The 19,090-nt window shown below is 43.6% G+C and overlaps 1 protein-coding gene across 1 annotated transcript in view; it reads left to right on the forward strand.

The window, feature by feature from the left end:
- Positions 1-19,090, forward strand: part of UBE2W (ubiquitin conjugating enzyme E2 W) — a 63,829-nt gene that overhangs the window by 22,213 nt on the left and 22,526 nt on the right. The window contains exons 2-3 of the mRNA XM_049781851.1: positions 2,578-2,669; positions 13,436-13,538. Of these exons, the coding sequence (XP_049637808.1) occupies positions 2,578-2,669; positions 13,436-13,538 (195 nt within the window). The remainder of the gene's footprint in view (positions 1-2,577; positions 2,670-13,435; positions 13,539-19,090) is intronic.

The raw sequence follows: 19,090 nt of genomic DNA on the forward strand, positions 1-19,090 counted from the left end.
GATGATGTTGTTATTTTGGCATGCTTTTTATTTATTTTGAAATTTTGAAGAGAGCAATATGTGGCAGTTCTTGGCCTGCTACTGAGTGAGCTGTTCTTGGGCATCACCCACAGCGGTGCAGGTGATGGATCTTGGAGCAAAGCATGAACTCAGTCTGTTTTACTGCCCTTGGAACACATTTTGCATGCTATGGTTTCAGGGGTTCCAGGTTCAGTTCCGTATTCCACTTAGTCTCCTGACTATCATTACTCCAGGAGTAACTTCTAAATACCCTTTTATATGGATGGATCCCCCAATAAACCAGTGTGTAAACCTTATGAGTAAAACTGGTAGGCAAGTATGTTGGGGTCAGAGAGATAATACAATAATTAAAGTGCTTGCCTTGGCATGCAACTCACCTGAGTTCAATTCTTGGTATTTGATTTCCTTAAAAGTCGGTGATAGCCCCAAACCAAAATAATACTTTTTTAAAAGGATTTTTTTTTTTTTTTTTTTTTGGTTTTGGCTTTAGGGTCACACCTGTCAGCGCTTACTGGGTTACTCCTGGCTCTATGCTCAGAAATCGCTCCTGGCAGGCTCGGGGGACCATATGGGATGCTGGGATTCAAACCATCGACCTTCTGCATGCAAGGCAAAGGTCTTACCTCCATGCTATCTCTCCAGCCCCCTTAAAAGGATTTTTTCATAAAAAGTTGTATGTGGGGGGCCGGCGAGGTAAGGTGTCTTCCTCGCAAGCGCTAGCCAAGGAAGGACCTTGGTTCAATCCCCACCCGGAGTCCCATAAGGTCCCCCAAGCCAAAGGCAATTTCTGAACGCTTAGCCAGGAGTAACCCCTGAGCATCAAATGGGTGTGTGTGGCCTGAAAAAAAAGTTGTATGTGGGGGGCCAGAGAGATAGTATGGAGGTAATGCATTTGCCTTGCATGCAGAAGGTCGGTGGTTCGTGGGGCCGGGTAGGTGGCGCTGGAGGTAAGGTGTCTGCCTTGCAAGCGCTAGCCAAGGAAGGACCGCGGTTCGATCCCCCGGCGTCCCGTATGGTCCCCCCAAGCCAGGGGCAATTTCTGAGCACATAGCCAGGAGTAACCCCTGAGCGTCAAACGGGTGTGGCCCAAAAACCAAAAAAAAAAAAAAAAAAAAAAGAAGGTCGGTGGTTCGAATTCCGGCATCCCATATAGTCCTCCGAGCCTGCCAGGAGTGATTTCTGAGCATAGAGCCAGAAGTAACCCCTGAGCGCTGCAAGGTGTGACCCAAAAACCAAATAAAAGAAGTTGTATTGTATAGATCAGTTCCCTGGAAAATTTCTCTGAGCACTTTGCTCATATCACTCCTGACAGGGTTTAGGGAACCATGTTTAGCAATAGATATTTTGCCTGGGTTGACCACATGCAAGGCAAGTATCTCAACCCTTTGCTATTTCTTTGGCCCTGACATGAGCATGCTATTTATTTAAAAAGTTATAGAGAGGTAGGTAGCGCTAGAGGTAAGGTGTCTGCCTTGCAAGCGTTAGCAAGGAAGGACCACGGTTCGATCCCCCGGCGTCCCATATGGTCCTCCCAAACCAGGGTCAGTTTCTGAGCACTTAGCCAGGAGTAACCCCTGAGCATCAAACGGGTGTGGCCTGAAAAAAAAAAGTTATGGGGAAAATTGATTTATATAATTTAATATAGAAAGTGTTGCCAAAACATTTTGGTGGGAGACTCCTTACGATGTGGTGCTTGGGGAGAGCATGGAATGCTGGGGATTGAATTTAGAGTCTTATACATGTAAGATAAGAGCTCCAGTTTTTTTAATCATTTCCCTGTTCTCTTCAACATTTGTAGGCACTTACTTGTTTTGTCTTGGGGCCACACTGGGTAGTGCTATGGGTTTATTCCTGGCTCTATTCTCAGATCAATCCTAGTGGAAAATCATGTGTTGCTGGGATCAAACACAGGTTGGTCCTTTAAAAGGCAAATGCCTTACCTGCTGGTCCTCGAACCCCCATGAGTGATCCTTTACTTTTAGCACAGAGTGGGAAATAAGCCCTGAGCATCATTGTGTCTGACACCCTCCCCCAAATAAAACTGACAAAGATAGTCTAAGACCATATAAATGGTCATTATTTTTAATACAGCATCAGTATTTGCAAATATACATTGTTATCTTGGTTTGGGGACCAAACCATTGCTTGGGAGCTGTTCCTGCCTCTTGTGTTTGGGGATTGCTCCTGGGTACCATGCATTCATTGCCTGGATCAACAGAGCATTAAGGATAAAAGATAAAAAAGTATTTGTTGTTTTTTTTTGGGGGGGGCCCCACACCTGGTGGTGCTCAGGGGTTACTCCTGGCTGTCTGCTCAGAAATAGCTCCTGACAGGCACGGGGGACCCTATGGGACACCGGGATTCAAACCAACCACCTTAGGTCCTGGATCGGCTGCTTGCAAGACAAACGCTGCTGTGCTATCTCTCTAGGCCCAAATTAACCAAATATTGCACATTATATTATAACTAGAAAGGTATTAGGTTATACCTATAAAATATCTTTATAGGTATAACTTAATATTGATGTTATTTATTAACATTGATGTTCTCTTATAGAAACGACTGCAAAAAGAACTGTTGGCTTTGCAAAATGACCCACCTCCTGGGATGACTTTAAATGAAAAGAGTGTTCAAAATTCAATCACACAGTAAGTAATTTTTAATTTAAATACTTGTTTCTTTTATTATTAATGCAGTGTGAGAAGATATTTTCATTTAAAAAGAAAAGTTTCCTGATAATGAGATAGCATTTATTTATTTATTTATTTTTAATTTTTATTTTTTTGGTTTTTGGGCCACACCCAGTAACGCTCAGGGGTTACTCCTGGCTATGCGCTCAGAAGTTGCTCCTGGCTTGGGGGACCATATGGGACACCGGGGGATCGAACCTCGGTCTGTCCAAGGCTAGCACAGGCAAGGCAAGCGCACCTTACCTTTAGCGCCACCGCCCAGCCCCGAGATAGCATTTATACCTTACAGAGTCATCTTCATCTATAATAGAGAAGTTTAGTATGAGGTTATCAATATTTAAAAACATTTAATGCTTTAAAAAGAATAGTTGGGGGGCCGGAGAGATAGCACAGCGGTAGGGTGCTTGCCTTGCACACAGCAGATCAGGACAGACTGTGGTTCAAATCCCAGCATCCCATAAGATTCCTTGAGCCTGCCAGGAGCGATTTCTGACTGCAGAGCCAGGAGTAACCACTGGGTGTGACTCAAAACCAAAACCAACCAAACAAATAAATAAAGAATAGTTGGGGGGCCAGAGTTGATAGCACAGCAGTAGGGTGTTCTTTTGCCTTGCATGTGGCCAACATAGGACTGACCCTGGTTTGACTCTTGGCAGGAGCGATTTCTGAGCGTAGAGCCAGGAGTAATCCCTGAGTACTGCCGTGTGTGACCAAAAATAAATAAAGAGGATAGTTGGAGGACCGGAGTGATAGCACAGCGGTAGGGCGTTTTTGTCTTGCACGTGGCCAACATAGGACAGGCCCTGGTTTGATTCCCAGCATCCCATATTATCCTCCAAGCCTGCCAGGAGCGATTTCTGAGTGCAGAGCCAGGAGTAACCCCTGAGCGCTGCCTGGTGTGATCCAAAACCCAAAACCAAACATAAAAAGAATAGTTGAGATACACCCATTCCTGTCTTGGTTGTCTCCCATATTAGAAGATTAACTAAAGAAATAAGATTTCAGCAGTCTCATTTAATAGATGAAAACTGATTTTCTGAGCATAAAAAAAGTCAAGAATGAAAGGGAAGGGGCCGGAGCTGTGGCACAGCAGTAGGGCTTTTGCCTTGCACATGGCTGACATAGGACGGGCTGCAGTTAGAGCCCCCAGCGTCCCAAATGGTCCCCCAAGCCAGGAGCGATTTCTGAGTGCTTAGCAGGAATGACCCCTGAGTGTCACTGGGTGTGGCCCAAAATTAAAAAGAAAAAAAAAAGAATGGAAGGAAGATATGAGTTGTCACCTTTTTCCTTTGAGGATCAGGAATTCCTTTTCTTCCCCACCTCCCTTTCTTTATCCTTTTGAGTTGCTCATAAGGCCATTCCTGTCAATTGGCCAGCTAGATTAGACTGTTTGAATGCTGAGGCCCAACAGTACTTGATTGGCTCCAGGTACACTTGGTCTTTCTTGGAGGAACCTAGAGATTTGGAGGAGCAAATTCGGATCCTGTGTATGGAAGACAGTTGTCCCTGGTGACTAAACTGTTCTTTCAGACCTCTCTCTTCCTCTTTGTATTGTGTATTGTGCCAGGCATTAAATCCAGGGCTCATATTTGAGACATGTACTCTCCTGCCAAGCAAGATCCCGGGCCAGAAAAATACCTTGTCAAATGTGATCCCAAGAAAAGAATAGAAGTACAGGTCCCTTTTCTTAAAAAAGGAGCATTTGGGGGTCCTGAGTGATAGCACAGGTTGCCTTGCAACCAACACAGGACAAATGGTGGTTCAAATCCCGGCATCCCAGATGGTCCCCAAACCTGCCAGGGGTGATTTCTGAGCACAGGGCCAGGAGTAACCCCTGAGCTGAGCGCTGCCGGGTGTCTCCCAAAACTCCCTCCTCCCCAAAACAAAGGCATTTGAATTCATTTTATTAGTTTAAAATGTTTTTAGGAGTGTTTTTTTTTTTTTTTTTTTTTTTTTTTAGTTTTTTTTGGGTTTTTTTGGTTTTTTTGGGTCACACCTGGCAGCGCTCAGGGGTTAATCCTGGCTTCATGCTCAGAAATGGCTCCTGGCAGGCTCAGGGGACCATATGGGACGCTGGGATTTGAACTGATGACCTTCTGCATGAAAGGCTAACGCCTTACCTCCATGCTATCTCTCTGGCCCCAGGAGTGTTTTTCTTTTTTTTTTTTGGTTTTTGGGCCACACCCGTTTGACGCTCAGGGGTTACTCCTGGCTATGAGCTCAGAAATCGCCCCTGGCTTGGGGAGACCATATGGGACGCCGGGGGATCGAACCGCGGTCCGTCCTACACTAGCGCTTGTAAGGCAGACACCTTACCTCTAGCGCCACCTTCCCGGCCCCAGGAGTGTTTTTCTTTTTTTTTTTTTTTTTTTTTTATTTTTTTTTTTTTTTTTTGGTTTTTGGGCCACACCCTGTGACGCTCAGGGGTTACTCCTGGCTATGCGCTCAGAAGTTGCTCCTGGCTTCTTGGGGGACCATATGGGACACCGGGGGATCGAACCGCAGTCCGTCCTAGGCTAGCGCAGGCAAGGCAGGCATCTTACCTCCAGCGCCACCGCCCGGCCCATGGAGTGTTTTTCTTAAAGTCTTACAATAGTATTCATTTTGGGGGCCGGAGAGATAGCATGGAGGTAAAGCATTTGCCTTGCATGTGGAAGGACGGTGGTTCGAATCCCAGCATCTCATATGGTCTCCGAGCCGGCCAGGAGCGATTTCTGAGTATAGAACCAGGAGTAACCCCTGATTGCTGCCAGGTGTGACCCAAAAACTGAAAAAACAAACAAAAAATAATGGTATTCATTTTATTCTGGATTTAACAGTCCTCTTAGAGTATGATGATTATTCTGAAGTGAAAATTTTAAAATAATTGATCCTCTTAAGAAAAATATCTCTGAAGCTGGAGTGGTAGCACAATAGGCATTTGCCTCACATATGGCCAACCTGGGTTCAATTCCCGGCATCCTATGTGGTCCCCTAAGCTTGCCAGGAGCGATTTCTTAGCATAGAGCCAGGGGTAACTCCATAGCACCTCTGAGTGTGTCCTACCCCCAAAAAAGTAAGTAAATTAAAATAATTGATCCTCAAGAAAATTATCTTTGCCAAAGAGATATTAGGTGGGCAGGGCACTTGCTTTGACTTAGGTTTGATCATAAGGCTACCAAGTTTGCCTGGAGTCATTCCTGAAGAGTAACGTGAATGGTGTGGCCCAGAAACCAAAACATAAATTAAAAGAAAAAATTCTCAGATATTAAAGAATAGAAACTTAAAAGATGAATTTTACTAAGATAATAAATCATATTTGTATTTTAGGCCCAAAGAGCATAAATAACCCAAATTCATACAACAAGGGCATACTTTATCATATTAAAAGGAAACATTTTGTTAATTTCTGAATTGACCTTTCTTTGATTTGCTTTTGGGCCACGCCAACAGTGCTCAGTGCTTTTCCTGGTTCTGCTCTCAGGAATTATTCTTTTTTTTTTTTTTTTTTTTTGGTTTTTGGTTTTTGGGTCACACCCGTTTGACGCTCAGGGGTTACTCCTGGTTATGCGCTCAGAAATCGCCCCTGGCTTGGGGGGACCATATGGACGCCGGGGGATCGAACCGCGGTCCGTTCCTTGGCTAGCGCTTGCAAGGCAGACACCTTACCTCTAGCGCCACCTTCCCGGCCCCAGGAATTATTCTTGGCAGTATTTGGGCAACCATATAGGATGCCAGAGCTTGTTTCCAGCTTGACTGCATGTAAGGCAGGTGCCCTACCCAGTGTACTATCTCTTGGGCACTCTCTGACACTGAGTCCGTACTTTGGATTGTAGTTAGGCTTTCAGAACAAGGTTATAAACTGGAAAAAGATTTTCTCTGTGCTCCATTTATTATTCCCCTACCTGAAAGTCCCTGGTAATCACTGACCTTTTTAGTATCTTCCGTTTCTTTTTCTAAAATGTCATGGTTTTAATCATATAGTACATAACATTTTCAGACTGGCCTTTTGGTTTTGTTGCTTGGTTTTGGGGCCCCACGTAGTGGTGTTCATGGATTACTACTGGCTTGGGCTCAGGAGCCACTCTAGATAGGCTCAGGGGGTCATTCGAGATTCCAGGCATCGAACCTTGGTTCAAGTCAAACATGTGTAAGGAAAGAATCCTATCCCCAGATTGGCATTTTTTCTTTATTGTAATATAAATTTAAACTTCTTATATTCCTGTGAATTTTAATTGATTTTTTTAAATTTATGAACAAAATTTGAAAATGAAACATGCATTCAGGGTGTATTTATTCTGTATGATGATAATAGATTATACTATTACCATCTTTTCCTTTCCTTTGTTAAAACATTCCCTGTATTATTCTACAAAGCAGGCTTTAATAGTTTTTTGCGGGGAGAGACTAAATGGAGGTAGGGTTTGGGGCCATACTTAGCTCAGGAGCTATTCCCAACTTGGTGTTGGGGGGGAATCATATGATACCTACCATCTGATCATATCTCCCTCTCTAGGGCCTACAGCAGGTAGGTTTAATTCCAGCATCCCATGTAGTCCCCTGAGCACTGCCGGGTGTAATTTCTGAGTATTGCCAGTTGTGGCCCCCCCCTCCCCCCGCCCCGCCAAAAAAAGAACAAAGAAAGCATCCACTTTAGTCCTTGAGTCATCTTCTCAGACAAGCTTTATAGTTAAAAACTAATTGTCAGGACAGTGGGCAGGGCATTTGCTTGCATGCAGCCAACCTGGGTTTGATCTCTGGGTTTGATCCCATATGGTTCCCCGAACCTGCAGGAGTAATTTCTGAGTACTGAGTCAGGAGTAACCCCCGAGTGCTATTGGGTTAAATATAAATAAGTATAAAGGAATTGCTAATAACAACTTATTCCTCTTTAAATTTTGCCCTTTCAGGGGTTCAAAGGAATCATACAACCTAGAGATTTTTAAGAAAAAGAGAATGTTTGGTTCTCAAGTAACAGTACAGTGGATAGGGAGCTTGCCTTGCATGTGGCAAACCCAAGTTTGGTCCATTGTACCACATAAAAGACTCCTGAGTATCACTCGGAATAAGCCCTGAGCATCACTGGGTGTAGCTCAAAAACAAAAGAAAGAAAATATTTTTCATTTTTACCAACAAAAACATTTGTAGAGATTATCAGGTAGTTAACATCAGAAACTAACTTTTTTAGCATAAAGATTCATTAAGAGATAGTTGTCAGGCAAGACTTTTATTTTAAGCATTTTTTTTCATATGTGGTACTGGGATTCCAGTCAGGTCAGCCATATGCAATATAATCCTCAAGCCCTGTACTCTGTCTTTGGATTTTCTTTTACAATGATTTAATGTAACTGAAACACCAAAGATTTGTTGTCTTTTGGACCATCTTCTAGCATAAAGATACCATTAAGATTAAGGTGATAATTCAAGTGGTAGGGCACTTGTGAGAAATTGAGTTCTAGACTTGAAACTTGATCATATATCTCCATTCCCCTTCTCTACCTTTTCTGGAAGTAGCACTCTACCAGTTTGCATTCCCAACCTGAGCGTTAAACCACATCTCCGGGGCCGGTGAGATAGCATGGAGGTAAGGCATTTGCCTTCCATGCAGAAGGACAGTGGTTCGAATCCCGGTATCCCATATGGTCCCCCATGCCTACCAGGGGCGATTTCTGAGCATAGAGCCAGTAGTAACCCCTGAGTGTGCCGGGTGTGACCCAAAAACCAAAAAAAAAAAAAAACAAAAAACCCCACATCTCCCCTGTTGCCAGGTCAAGCACCACTAAAGGTATCCCTTCCCCAAACAAATACTGGTAGGTGTGGCTCCTCTTTGAAAGTTGTCTTGGAGGCCAGGTGATAATTTCAAGTGCTATAGTGAACACTTCACTTGCAGGAGGTTCACATTTAATATGTTTTGCTGATGCCACCTACCTCTGCCTTGCCTTAGTACTGCCAGAGTAACATCAGAGCACCTTTGGAGAAGGGTCGTAAAGCAAAGTATTTTTGTTTTGGGCCATACCCAAGGACACTCCGGGCTTACTACTGGCTCTGCAACAAGATTTATTCCTGGTAGTGGTCAGGAGATCATATAGGATGTTGGGGGAGCGAAGCTGGGTCAGCTATGTGCAAGGTGAATATGATACCTGCTGTATCATTGCTCTGAGCCACAAAAGCAAAATTATAATAAAAATTAGGTCTTAAAATCGGTTTTTGTGGGTTTTTGGGGGCAACACTTGGAAAGTGCTCAGGGCAGTAGGTACTAGGTGTCACACCATGCCATGCTGACTATTGAACCCTTCCTATATACAAATCATTTGTGCTATATCTCTGGCCTCTAAAAGTTTTTTAAGTGGGACTATATGAAATGTGGAAATAAAGAAGAAAATGGAAGCATGTTAAGCTTGTTGGATGAAGTTTGGTATACTGTTTCAAGACCTTGGAGGCACAGCGGGTAAGGTTTTACCTTACACGAAGTTAGCCAACCCTGCTTTAATTATGGCATTCTGAATGCCCCCTGAACCCACCAGGAATGGGTGCATAACCAGGAGTAACCCCTAAGCACCGTCTGGTGTGGCCCCCAAATCAAGCTGATCAGAAAAAAATGTAGGATGAGGGGTCCAGAGTGTTAGCACATCAGGTAGAGTGCTTGCCTAGCACATGGCATGCCCTAGTTCAATCCCAGCACACTTCAAGCCTTGCCAGGCCCAAACATTGCACACACACCCACATCCACCCCCCAAAAAGTGACACTGGAGTGCTGAGTTTTATACTTTGCATGCAAAATGCCTTGGTTGGTTCCCTAGGTTCCCCAAGCATAGAGCTGAAAGTAAGCCCCTAGTATCATTTGGATATGGCCCCAAAGAAAACATTAAAAAAATTTTTTTTTCTTTAAGTTAGTGTGATGTATGGGGCTGGAGCAATAGCACAGCAGTAGGGTGTTTGCCTTTCACATGGCCAACCCCCGACCAACTCCAGTTTGATTCCCTGCCCCACATGGTCCCCCAAGCCTGCCAGAAGCCACTTCTGAGCACAGAGCCAGGAGGAACCCCTGAACAACGCTGGGTGTGACTACAAGTTTCTTTGACATAATGTACTTGTGTGCTATTTTAAGGAATAAATAATAATGTAGCAAGATTGACTTAAAACTATATTCATTTCAGTTCAACTATAATTACTGCTTATATATAAGCAGTTGAAATTAATATATATAATTTATATGTGAATATATATTATAAATATCTATATTACTTATATATATGTGATCTAAATGACCATGATAGTAAGGGAACTGGTCTCCTTCCCTCCCTTCCCTCCCTCCCTTCCCTCCCTCCCTCCCTCCCTCCCTTCCCTCCCTCCCTCCCTCCCTCCCTTCCCTCCCTCCCTCCCTCCCCTCCCTCCCTTCCCTCCATTCCTTCCTTCCCTCCTTCCCTCCCTCCCTTCCCTCCCTCCCTCCCCTCCCTCCCTCCCTCCCTCCCTCCTTCCCTCCTTCCCTCCTTCCCTTCCCTTCCCTTCCCTTCCCTTCCCTTCCCTTCCCTTCCCTTCCCTTCCCTTCCCTTCCCTTCCCTTCCCTTCCCCCCCCCCTCCCCTCCCCTCCCCTCCCCTCCCCTCCCCTCCCCTTCCCTTCCCTCCTTTTCTTCCTTTCCTTCTTCCTCTTCCCCCCCTTTCCAACCCTCCCTTCCCTCCACTCTCTTTCATTCCCCTCCCTCCCTCTCACCCTCCATCCCTCCTTTCCTGTTTGGGGCCACACCTGGTAATGCTCTGGGGTTACTCCTGGCTCTGGTTAGCTCTGGTTGTGGACCATATGGGAGTCTCTGGATCGATCTTGAGTCAACTGCATGCAAGACAAATGCCTGACCCACTGTGTGTGGGGTTTATTTTGGCACTGTGTGAACTATCTAGGTCAGGGGTCTCAAACTCAATTTACCTGGGGACCGCAGGAGACAAAAGTCGGGGTGATCCTTGAGTGCAAAGTCAGTAGTAAGCCTTGAACATTGGGGTGTGTGACCCAAACAACTAAAACAAAACAAAACAAAACAAAAAAGATTCCTTTAGGGAAGGGCCACAAAATGTTGTATGGAGGGCCGAGTTTGAGACCCCCGATCTAGGTATTTTGAGTATGTAATGTCATTTAGTCCTAGAACACTATAGGGTGAATTTATGTCTTCCTGAAGTTTATATTTTAAAATATTTTGAAATATTTAAAGGGGAAGGGAGCAGAGATAGTACAGCAGTAGGGCATTTGACTTGCACGCAACTGACCCAGGACAGACCCCAGTTCGATTCCCGCATCTCATATGGTCCACTGTGCCTGCCAGGAGCGATTTCAGGAGCACAAACCAGGAGTAACCCCTGAGCGCCGGGGCCAGGGTGGCCCCAAAATGAAAAATGAACGAGGTGGGGGAAGAGAGAGAGGGGGGGAGGGAGGTGAAGGGAGAGAAGAGAAAGAAAAATATTTGAAAGGGCAAAGTGAAATAGTTAAGTCTAATTTTACTACAGAATGATGCCTTTTGAATCGATCGTTCATCATTCATTACCTGATGATTTTCAAATGCATTCTTTTTGCTGTTTTTTGTTTTAACCACATCCCTTGTTGCTCAGGGCTGACACCTAGCTCTGCTTTTAGAGATCACTCTTGGAGGGACGGAGGACCATTTAGTGTGCTGGTGATCAAACCTGGGTCAGCTATGTGCAAGGCAAGTGGCCTTACCTGCAATACTATCACTCAGGCCCTCAAATGCACTTTTTGGTAGAGTGTGGCTGCACACAGAAGTGCTTAGGGCCTACTCCTGGGCCTATGCATAGGGGTCACTCTTGGCAGAGCTCAGAGGACCCAATGGGGTGTAGAGAGAATGAACCATGCATCATAGCTGCAGTACTATTGCTCCAGTACCTCAAATGCATTATCGAAGCAACAAGTTCTTAAGAGTTTATGCTGGGTTTGGACAGTTAGCTCAAGAGTATAGTTTCTGTGCAAGAGATTTGAATTGAATGCCTCAGCACTGTATGGTCCCTCAGCATCTTTGGGATTGAAATCTCCCCTCCAAAACGCTGCCACGTGCAACCCCCAAGGAAAACATCAGAAAAAATATTGTATGCATTAGTTGATTTCTTTCAGTGAACAAAACCAAAATCATTTACATCCATGGACATTACGTGGAGATATGATGAGAACTATATAGGTTCTAATCAAGAATAACTCATGATGCAGTGTTTAGGGATCATTCTTTTTTAAATGTTTTGCTTTTTTGTTTGGTACTACACTGGCAGTGCTCAGCACTTACTCCTGGCTCTCTGGAGACCTCAAGAGAATGATCCCAGACAAACCCTTTATCTATTGCGCTATTTCTCTGGCTCTGCAGGAATGACTTTTTTGCCTTTTTGGGAGAAGGTGTCACACCCAGCAATACTCAAGGCTTACTACTGGCACTGCACTTTAGAATTTTCATGGTAGTGCTCAGGGGACCATATGGGATGCCGGTGATCAAACCTGGGTTGGCTGTCCAAGGCAAGTAAGTGCCCTCCCTACCCAACGTACTGCCACTATGTTTCTTCAGAAATCACTCTTTTTGTTTAATTAAATAATTTTTTCATTTAATCACCATTAGATACTATTATAAAGTTGCTCATGATTGGGTTTCAATTATACAATGTCCAATATCCATCCCTTCACCCAGTGAACATTTCTGCCACAAGTATTCCCAGTTTCCCTTCCCCCTCCCTGCCTATATGGCACTCTTATCACTGTTCTTGATACCAGGAGATGCTTGGATAAAACCAGGCTTCTTGCATGCAAAACATATGTCCCTGACCAGGGAGATATTAATCTATAGAATATAATTTTAAAATATATCCTGATGACTGTTTTTATATCAAAGATGCCATAACAATTCTAGGTTTTATTAAATAAATACAATGAGGTACAAACTAAAGATCTTATTTAGCCTTGAATAACTATCAAGTCATTGATGTCAATTTAGCTTTCTTGGGACCGGAGAGATAGCACAGCGGTAGCGCATTTGCCTTGCAAGCACTGACCCAGGACCAATGGTGGTTCGAATCCTGGCATCCCATATGGTCCCCTGTGCCTGCCAGGAGTGATTTCTGAGCAGAGAGCCAGGAATAACCCCTGAGCATTGCCGGGTGTGGCCCAAAACCCAAAAAAACAAAAACAAAAACAAAAACAAAAACAAAAACAATTTAGCTTTCTTTTACCTTTCTTTTACCTTCTCTAAACTAGTGTTGTGAAAATTGTTCTGAAAGTTCAGTTCTTTGTAGTTCTGATACTTTCCCATTGTTTCTAAGATAATTGATATCAAAAAATAAGTTGATATTATCAATTAAAACCATTCAGTCATTGTAGAAATGACAAAAATAAGCATAATTTGTCTCTCCAGCTCCTCAAAGAAGCATAATTTGAATAGGAAGATCACTGATTTTGGTTGTCAGCACACCTGAGTTTGAGATTTACCTTTTTTTTTTTTTGCTTTCTTTTTTAAATTTCTGTTAAAGTTTGGCTCTGACATTTGCCTGCTATCTGACCTTGATCTACTTAATTAACCCTTGAGTATCAGAGAAGGGAATTGGCCATGGGTGTTAATTACCTACACTCTTAAAGTTGTTGGGAGAATAAAGTATGCTCTTACACATGAAAAACTCCTGTTCCAGTGCCTTGAATAGAGGAAGTACTTGTGTTCTCTTTCCTCTTCATTCCATTTATCTGAAAATCTTCATTTTTTTTTCTATTCTAGGTGGATTGTAGACATGGAAGGTGCACCAGGTACCTTATATGAAGGGGAAAAATTTCAACTTCTGTTTAAGTTTAGTAGTAGATATCCTTTTGACTCTCCTCAGGTAACTGGCTTTCTCTTGTTGTTTTTGTTTCTTTTTCTAATGTTTTTTAGATTATAGTAAAACAGTAAATTAGAGATATTTTTATAATGTAAAAACTTATGATAAAATAATGTAGATGGATTTGTTTAACTTATTTAATAATATAGTTAAGCTTTTACAGCATTTTACTTTGGTAGGTTAGTACTTTGCTGCTTTAATATTTCAAAGGACCATTAGAGTAAAACCCATTCATAGATATTAGCAGAGCAAGAAAGTGAAAATCTAACCCAGAGCCATTGATGATGGGGCAGCTTAGAATTTGGGGCATAATTTTTCCTAAATAGGTTGGTAGACTGATTTGATGAAGAGGTAGTGATTCTGCTGAAAGGAGCATTTGTTTGATTTTTGCATTGGAATATTATCTTTTGTAGTTTTTGGGTACTATAAGTATAGATTGTAAGACTTTATAATATCTGTACCTCAGTTCCAGGTTAAATCATTAATATTTGAGGCACCACAGTTTTGTTAATAGCTTAATACTTGGACAGGAGATGAAGATGGGGAGGAACATGTTTGAGAGCTGTTTGTTTCTAGTAAATGATTGACACTTAGAGGTTAGAGAAAGGGAGACTATAGAATGACTTCCAGATTTCTGACTTATAAGATGGGTAAACGAATTACTCTTGGCAAAAAAGATGCTGACTCTTATTGCAAGGTAATTCTGTATAATGAAATTTTCCCAATTCTTGGAAATCAGCTTTTTAGGTGCTAAAATAAAGAATTTTTGAGAATAACCACATTTGCTGTTTTCAAAAGAATATATCTAACATACAATGATCTGGGCTGACCCCTGGCACCACTCATGTTTTCCTTGAATACCACCAAGAATGTTCACTGAGCACAGAGCCAGGAGTAAGTCCTGAGTACCACTTGGTGTACATGGTATACCCCTTGGACCAACCCCCCCAAATACACATAAACAAGTACTTATATATTGTTTATCTATTGGACCTAATAGTTTCTGCTTAGTTGGTCACTTCTGTGATACTCAGCCAAACAGGATGACAATTCAGGGTCAGGCCCAAAGATATTTATTTTACTGCTTGGGCCCTGCAGTGCTAGGGACCCCTAGGGTATATTGGGATGCTCAGGTGCCAACCCCAGCTCTATCTACCCAGTGATGCTTGGGGCCCTTGTGAAGGGGTGGTACAATTAGGTCAGTCACATTAAGGCATGCCCTAACCACTGCTTCATGACCCTTTTTTTGTTTCTGCTTTTGCTTTTGGATCACACCTGAGACTGCTTAGGGATTACTCCTGGCTCTGTGCTCAGAAATTACTCCTGGTGGTGCTTGGGGAACCATATGGGATGCTGGGGATCAAACCTAGGTTGGCCTCCTGCAAGGCCAACACCCTACCCACTGTGCTTTTACTCCTGCTCCTCTAAATATTTTCTTGACTATATAGGAATATATGTGGAAATTAATGTATTCTTATGAAGGGAATTTTGTTTTTGTTTTTGGGTCACACGCAGCAGCTCTCAGGTGTTACTCATGGCTCTACGCTCAGAAATCGCTCCTGGCAGGCTCGGGGGACCAAATGGGATGCGGGGATTCAAACCACTGTCCTTCTGCATGCAAAGCAAACACCCTCCCTACCTCCATGCTATCTCTCCAGCCCCTTTTTGTTTTGTTTTTGGGAAGAGAATTTTTTTAAAGCATAGAATTCTTTTTTTTTTTTCTCACACCCGGCAGTGCTCAGGGATTACTTCTGGCTCTATGCTCAGAATTTGTTCCAGACTGGCTTGGAGGCCCATATGGGATGCTGGGATTCGAACCATGCATGGTCTTTCCCCTGTTGGCTGCACGTAAGGCAAACACTTTACTGTGTGCTATCACTCTGGACCCAATAAGGCATAGAATTCAATAAAAACTGGTTCCTGGGGCCAGAGAGATAGCATGGAGGTAAGGGTGTTTGCCTTGCATGCAGACAGATGGTGGTTCGAATCCCGGCATCCCATATGGTCCTCTAAGCCTGCCAGGGGTGATTTTTGAGCACTGCTGGGTATAACCCAAAAACCAAAGAAACCCTGGTTCCTTATGCTTAGAAGTTTCATATATAGAGAAATAAACTAAGATTTGAGGAGGTTTAAATACAAAATAAAGGATATCTTTGCTCTGTAACCAAAGCCAATGCAAATATCTTCATTTTTTTCAAAATAAACTATTTGCATTCATTGTCACTTTGGACATACCAGCATCATTTCCGAGACTATTAACGTTTGAAGACATTCAGTGCCCAGGCATTTCCCGTCACCTGAAAAGTGCGAGAAGTGGCCTCTTCCACTGCTGCAGGACTGAGCCACCTTTTTGCCTTTCCTCTACTCATTTACTAAATTTGTTCAAGGCATTATGTTAGAAAATGCAATTTAGTAATTTTTATTTTTGTTTTTTGGGCCACACCTGGTGACGCTCAAGGGATTACCCTGACTTTGCACTCGGAAATTGCTCCTGGCTTGGGGGACCATAGGGGATACCAGAAATCAAACCTCGGTCAGTCCTAGGTTAGCGCATGCAAGGCAAATGCCCTACCGCTTGTGCCACCGGTCTGTCCCTAAGGAATTTAATAACTTTGAAACATTTGGTGAAGGAGTCATTTGAGAAGGAAACTAAAAGGCTTTTTTGTGTTTTGGTTGTTTTTTGTTGTTATTGTTTGTCTGTTTTGGGGCCATACTCAGCAATGCTCAGAAATTACTCTTGGCACTGTGCTCAGGGATCACTTCCGGCAGGGCCTGGGAGACCATAATGGATGCTGGGATTGAATCTAGGTCAGCCGTATAAGACAAACACCCTATTTGCTGCAGGCAATCCACTTTACCTGCTATCCGAATGCTCAGGTTCCTGAACATTTTGAAATTAAGTAAAAAATTGTTCTCTAAATTTAAACCTTTGGGTTTTGCTTTTTGTTTGTTTTGGATTTTTACTTTTTTTTTTTTTTTCGGCCACACCCGGCGGTGTCAGGGCTTACTCCTGGCTGTCTGCTCAGAAATAGCTCCTGGCAGGCACAGGGGACCATATGGGACACCGGGATTTGAACCAACCACCTTAGGTCCTGGATCGGCTGCTTGCAAGACAAACACTGCTGTGCTACCTCTCCGGGCCCGGATTTTTACATTTTGTCCACATACAGCAGTGCTCAGGAATTACCCTGATTTTCAGCTCAATCCTGCAGCAGTGGAAGAAACTACTTCTCGAACTTTTCGGGGGTCCATAGGTAACTAACTACCTTGGTTTCCTGCATGCATAACATGTGCTCTAGTTCATTGAACTTAACTCTTTTCCTTTTTTCTTTTTGTGGCTCTATGTTAGAAATGAAACCCAGGGCTTCATACATGCAAGGCAAGTTAGATTGCCCCCCCCCTTTTTTTTGGGGGGGAGCATAGCTAGTGGCCTTCAGGTTACTTCTGACTTTGTGCTCAGAAATTATTCCTGGCACGCTTGGAGGATCATACAGGATGCCATCGGTCAAACCTGGGTCAACCTTATACCCTACCCACTGTGCTATAGCTCTGGTCCCTATTTCCATTTTTTTGGTTTCAGGCCATACCCTATGGTACTCAGGGGTTGCTCCTGGCTCTGTTCAAAAAATATCCTTGGGGGGGTCGGAGAGATAGCATGGAGGTAAGGCATTTGCCTTTTATGCAGGAGGTCATCAGTTCGAATCCCAGTGCCCATATGGTCCCTGTGCCTGCCAGGAGCAATTTCTGAGCCTGGAGCCAGGAATAACCCCTGAGCACTGCCGAGTGTGACCCAAAAACCACACACACACACACACACACACACACACACACACACACACACACACACACACACACTATCCCTGGGGCCGGAGAGATAGCATGGAGGTAAGGCATTTGCTTTGCATGCAGAAGGATGGCGGTTCGAATCCCGGCAGCCCATATGGTCCCCTGAGCTTGCCAGGAGTGATTTCTGAGTGTAGAGCCCAGAGTAACACCCTTGAGCGCTGCCGGGTGTGACTCAAAAAAAAAAAAAAAACCCAAAAAAACAAACAAAAAATCCTTGACAGGGCCCGAGTGGTGGTGCAAGCAGTAAGGCATCTGCTTTACCCGCCCTAGTTTAGGATGGACCATGGTAGGCGTCCCCCAAGCCAGGAGTGATTTCTGAGCCCATAGCCAGGAGTAACCCCTGAGCATCACCAGGTGTGGCCCAAAAAACCAAAAAATAAATATCCCTGACAGTCTCGGGAGACCATTAGAGACTACTTGAGATTGAACCCAGTTTGGCCACATGCAAGGCAAACACTCCACCCACTGTGCTATCACTCCAGCCCCTAGATTACTTTTAAAAATTTTTATCTGGGCCGGAGAGATAGCACAGCAGTAAGACGTTTACCTTAGACGCAGAAGGACAATGGTTCTAATCCCGGCATTCCATATGGTCCCCCGAGCCTACCAGGAGTGATTTCTGATCATAGAGCCAGGAGTAACCCCTGAGCACTGCCGGGTGTGACCCAAAAAACAAACAAAAAAAAGTTTTATTAGCCATATTATCTCTGATTATAAATTTATTATTGTGGTTTCAGTGTCAATGTTTGGTAGGCATATAGATTGTTGGGTTGACTGCATGCAAAGTAAATGCCCTACCTGCTCTGATATCACACTGGACCCTAAATAATTTTATGTATGCTGTTCTCATTGGTGTGAGATTGCATCATTATCATTAGCATTCTTATTCATTCATTCATTTATTCCATTTCTGGGCCATGCCCAGTGGGTGCTCAGGGCTTACTACTCCCATCTCTGAACTCAGGGATCAATCCTGGCAGGCTGCCGACCATATGGGGTCCCAATAATCTAACCTGAACTCAAGGAAGCACCTTCTGGCCACCGATTTATATTTTCTTTCTTTCTTTCTTTTTTTTTTTTTTTTGGTGGGGGGAGGCACACCTGGCAATGCTCAGGTGCTACTCCTGTCACTGCACTCCGAATTCACTCCTGGAAGTTCTTGGTGGACCATTTGGATTGCTGTTGGTACAGCAGTTTATTTGCTGTACTATCATTACAGCCCCTTCCCTTTTTGTTTTCTGGAGGACCACTCCTAGCGGGACTTGGGAATCATGGAATGCTGGGGATCGAACCTAAGTAGGTCACATGAAGGCAAGTGCCCTACCCAAACACATTATCTTTAAATACTCCAACGGTACTTTTTTGTTGTTCTTTTGGAACTTTTTTCATTGGTTTGTTTGGATTGAGGAGAGAGAAGACCCCAAACCTGGCTGAACTCAGGGCTTATACTTGGCTCTGTGATTAGGAATTACTCCTGCCATATCTCAGGGGCCTAGATAGGGAACTGAGGATGGAACTCAGGTCTGTATACAAGGCTAAGCCCAGTACCACCCAGTTGTATTTACTTTGAAGCTTTTCTGTCCTAATAATTGTTGAAATTTTGAACATTTTTGAAATAGGAAGATTTGAGGAAGGGGATAAGACACTGTATTAGCTCTAAGCAGTGCTGAAAGTATACATGGCTCGTTTTAGAAATAGGGCAACCAGAG

The sequence above is a fragment of the Suncus etruscus genome, chromosome 10 (genome assembly GCF_024139225.1).
Source record: "Suncus etruscus isolate mSunEtr1 chromosome 10, mSunEtr1.pri.cur, whole genome shotgun sequence".
Taxonomy (NCBI): Eukaryota; Metazoa; Chordata; class Mammalia; order Eulipotyphla; family Soricidae; genus Suncus; species Suncus etruscus.